The sequence below is a fragment of the Montipora foliosa genome, chromosome 13 (genome assembly GCF_036669935.1).
Source record: "Montipora foliosa isolate CH-2021 chromosome 13, ASM3666993v2, whole genome shotgun sequence".
Classification (NCBI taxonomy): domain Eukaryota; kingdom Metazoa; phylum Cnidaria; class Anthozoa; order Scleractinia; family Acroporidae; genus Montipora; species Montipora foliosa.
Genome location: NC_090881.1, coordinates 38,835,978 through 38,840,638, shown reverse-complemented (window position 1 = coordinate 38,840,638; position 4,661 = coordinate 38,835,978). Strand labels below are relative to the sequence as shown.

Below are 4,661 nucleotides of genomic sequence, written 5' to 3'. Positions count from 1 at the left end.
CGTTATTATTGAGGTCTATAGGGACGTTTGTTTTGAATGTTTTCGTCTCCAATTCTTTTCCTAGAGTCTTAAGCAATTTCTCATCCATCTCCTCGGGCAATTTATACTCCGTAGCCATGGATTAGGAAAGAACATGAAAACCGAGACAATTAAGGTGGCTCTAACCAGTTTCAACACTTTGGAGAGACACTCTCTATTTTGCCTCCACTACCCAACCGAATACTCAAGCTAGGCGATATCTGGGAGCGTTGGTCAGCCAAGCCCTCCGCGTAGAACGTGTACCCCTGACCAAGGCAGTGGTGCCACCCTTGGGTTTCTAGGGTATTCTTATTGAAAGACACTACTCCAGCTTCTTATAGCATGCGTAGATGGCGGTATTGTAGGCACGCGGAATAAAGTTTTTTGGCGGTAATGTGAGCTCGCGGAATAAAGCTTTGGCGGCGAAGCCGCTAAAAGCGAGCGGCTAACCCGCGAGCAGAATGCGCGTCTACAACACCGCCAGCTACGCAGGCTAGCTACTTACGATGTAAATGAACGCTATCATCTACCGCCTAACCCTAACCGTAAACCCTAACCCTAACCCTACACACTAATTCAACTTGATAGGACAATAAACGAAACAGGACTTGTGCACACGGCGAAGGCTGACCGTAGAATGCCTCACTCGCTAAACGATCACCATATACAAACCACGGTCACGTGGCACGTCAAATGCCTGCCGCAAATCAGGATTATCACAAATTACATTAGAAAGATTGGCACTACACATTGTAAAACGTAACAGCAATGATATGGTACTACATGAAACACCCATTATTGCTGAACAAGATGCGGTCGTTATTGTGACACATTACGTTACCATGGAAATGGGAAAGCCCAGCAAAAACAATATGTTTTGGATTTAGTTGCTCATACACGTATCTCAGAAACAAACTCGGTGACCCCTATTTTTTATTGCTGGAAAGCGATCAGAAGGCCAAGATGAAACTTTCTGTGCGTCACTTAACTCAGCTCTCCAGTGTTAGTCAAAACAGAACCATCTGAACCGTCAATTGAGGGGAAGGGGAGGGGATTTCAATAGATAGATAGATACAACAAATAAAATAGATACAACAAATAAAATGTTGCATAATGAAAATGAGACCTGATGCTATTGAGACGGGTGTCTCGAAAACTAAGACCCTAAAAAACTTGGGAAAAGTAACCCCAAACCCTCAATTTGCATAACAATAGGCCTAAAGTTGGTTTTTTGAGTTACCTCCCAGAGAGTTTGGAGTCCTTCGTTCCCTACAACTTGTTTCAAACTGAAAGCTGGGTGATCCGCCATATTTAACTGAGTAACCACGCTCCACGTGTGGCCGGACATCTTCACTTCCCGTTGGATGTATATATTGACCCTGTGACACTCTAGGCCTAAAAACCAACTTTAAGCCTGGGGTAGCCAAATTGAGAGTTTTTTTTCACTTTTTCGAGTTTTCGGTGTGTTAGGGTCTCAGGGTCTTCGTTTTAGAGACATCCATGTTGAGACCTCTGGGAACGCAAAGATTTCCTCTTTTCTTTAAGAGGAAGATAATTCCATAGTTTGGCAATACGACAAGAGAAGCACTGTTTCCAGGTGCTCAATATTGGATTTCTGGTGATCCAAATTATCATCGGACTTTCCTAAGTTGTAATCAGTGCCATCGCAGATCGGGGTGAATGCCGCGGCCAAAATAGCAAATAAGGGTCCTCCTCGAATAAGTCCCCCCTCCCCTCCCCCCTTACTTTCGTAAATAGTAGGGATGCAAGGAAAACCTTTTCTATTCCCACTTTATTTACAATGTTTTCAGCTTCGACTACACCGGCATCAGTACATGTCCCACAAGTATAGTTTCAAGTATAGTATAGTATAGTACAAGTATAGTATAGTTTCACAAGTATACCATTTGATTAGCTATTAATATCATGGGTAACAAATTACGTTCATAAGACGCGCGTTATCTTCAAACCTGGACGCCATTTTGGCACTGCGGGAAAAGTTGCCATGCAACATTGTAATTTAAATTACAAATTAAGGCTGAAATTTTGCCCGAAAATTAAGGAATAACTTGTCACCCATGTTACTGTATTATTTATGGATAACCAAATGGTGACGACTGAACTAAGGGAATAATTTCATGCGCGTTTTGTCCAAAATCAAATAATTTTCCGATATCATGGGTAAAAAATCCCGATATCAAAAAACAAAACACACATTGCCATTTTGGCACAGTAGGAAAAGTTGCCTTGGCAACATTGTAGACAATTTTTTTTTATGGAAGTGCCAGCTGAACAAGGTGGAAGCGCCGGATCTTGGGAGATCTAACTAGCAAATAATTTGTAGATTTAAAACAAATACTACAAGGCTGGTTGTACGGCTGTGAGGATATTTTTTTTTTTGGATTTACCAATATTTCGTCAGGCACGGCCTGACCTCTTGAGGGAGTTAAATGATTTCACTCGTGAAATTACAAATTAACGCTGAAATTTCACCACAAAATTAAGGAATAATTTGTCACACATGTGAGATACTCTGGAGCTTTCTTGCTTACAAAGTTGAATATCATGATTTTGTATATTATTTATAGTTTGGTTGAGTAAACGTCAGTTGTGTCGATTTTCTTTAACATTCCCAGCTTTATTTGTCTTCATATATCATCACATGGCAATTACTTTTTACAGTAAACAAATTTGTTAATTTACATCTTAATAATTGCATTCAGAAGGCAGTTCACAGCTTGTCCGAAGACACTTCTCTCACCGGATTCCCAATCGCGTGACGTGATCTCAAAATGATTCACAAACCCGTGATCTCTACAGAACTGATCCAGTGCTAACTCACTCTCAAATATCTTGCCAGGTCCAATCCACTGTCGCGGCTCCTTCCCTGTGTTATCGGTGATCAGAACACAAGGAATCGACGGGCAGGCCTTCTTAATATCTGTTAGCCATTTTGAAACTCCTCCCAGTGAAGATGGATGGTCCGGACCCCAGAATACTAAGGCCCCGTCGCTGTGCTTAAAGTAAACCCTTGTCATCTGTGAAAAGCGTTCCTGCTCTCCTATTTCCCATAATTGTAACCTGATGTCAATTGGATCATGTTCTTCACTTCTCTGCCACTTTTCAATTATTTTCAAGGCGAAATTTGCACCAATTGTATACCGATAAGACTTCCGCGGAGGTTTCTTTTGGAGATAGTCATTGACAAACATGCTCTTGGTTCGCAATCCACCAGTATAGTCTCCAACACAAATAATTTTGACAAGTTCCGTTGCACCATTGTTATTCAGTTCCATGGGGACGTTTGTTTTGAACGTCTTCATCTCCACTTCCTTTCCTAGTGTCTTTAGAAATTCCTCATTAGCCTCCTCTGGCAATTCGTATATTGTGGCCATGAACTGAGAAAGAACACAGAAATTTCTTCTTTACTTCCGGGTCGATCAACAACTATTCATCGTAAAGCTCTCTTCAGCAGCATGATTCTATAATACCATACATGGGTACATGCAAAGTTCCCTTTAAACTTTTTGTAATCCTTGATTGAATTCAGTCTTTCCAGCAGCAACTCAGAGTTTCGTTCAGATGTAGACAAAATCGTTCAAGTCCTGTCGACTGCGCTCAGTGTGGATCGCGTTACTGCTTGTTCTCTTAGTGTGAGTCACGACTTGACCGAGTGGCCAGATCAGATCAGAGGAGGGGAGGGGTGGGAAAAGGCCCAGAACTCCACTACCCGGCTGCATACGGTCCTCTTGGATTGTCACGGTTGTTGTTAAGAATTTAAATGTTCTCATTTAAATTTAGGTGCTTTTAATAATATTGTACATGTGAATCGGAGTTGGCAACTGTACGGTGGCCCATAAGTAGGGCTTGGTACAAGTTGGTTGGCAACTTTTTGGCAACTTTTCGTATTTCGAGCAACTTTTTTTGTATTGAGCAACTTTTTGCATTCTGAGCAATTTCTAGTTTTCTAGATATCGGGGCAGCTTTTAGTGCTTTAATTGGCCCTGCTTCCATATTTTACAATGTTTCAGTAGACAGTCTGTGAATTTCCTGAAAAAAAGGAGCATTCACATTTAAGTAATATGGAAATATCTGAGAGCAAAACGTTTTATTCCTAAAGGGTTTGAGTTAGGTACAACATTGAGTTAGCCGATTTGGTCTATTGTTTTCAAAACTGTGGCATAAGTTAATTTAGTATATGCTTAAACAGTGGATAGCGTTCAAAGCGCGCTCTGATTGGCTGCTCAAATTCCGCATATCCTTTGCTATTCACCTCCGAGCAACTCGCACGGGATTTGCGCCCGAAAATATTATAATCTGTGCAGGAATAAATGAGTTAAAATCATCTTTTTGTTCTATCCTATCTCACTGTTTTAGTCAGTATACTAAAACAACTATTCACCTCAGGGTCGGTGGCTAGTGGTGGATATTTAACTAGCCACCTTCACTTTGGTGAATAGTTGTTAACTATTATTGTATACCTAATGGCAGTAAACGACGTGGTTTTGTTAATTTCGCACTCTTGAAAAATGGGTCAGTTTTCCTAGTCGTAGCTTATGGCTGCTTTTAAACCAACCGGGGCAGATATCATTTATTTTAGTGTGTAAAATGGGTTTGATCGACAGACCAACGCGACTCCTGCT

The 4,661-nt window shown here is 41.1% G+C and overlaps 1 protein-coding gene across 1 annotated transcript; it reads right to left on the bottom strand.

Moving 5' to 3' along the window:
* Nucleotides 1-1,800: 1,800 nt before the first annotated feature.
* LOC137983227 (ras-related protein Rab-38-like) lies at nt 1,801-3,652 on the bottom strand. Its single transcript, XM_068830424.1, has one exon. The coding sequence runs from the start codon at nt 3,411-3,413 to the stop codon at nt 2,718-2,720; it is 696 nt and encodes a 231-aa protein (XP_068686525.1). The 5' UTR covers nt 3,414-3,652; the 3' UTR covers nt 1,801-2,717.
* Nucleotides 3,653-4,661: the final 1,009 nt, after the last annotated feature.

Bases quoted from the DNA above. Each gene is read 5' to 3' on its own strand.
- LOC137983227 (XM_068830424.1), bottom strand. From the start codon at position 3,413: ATGGCCACAATATACGAATTGCCAGAGGAGGCTAATGAGGAATTTCTA.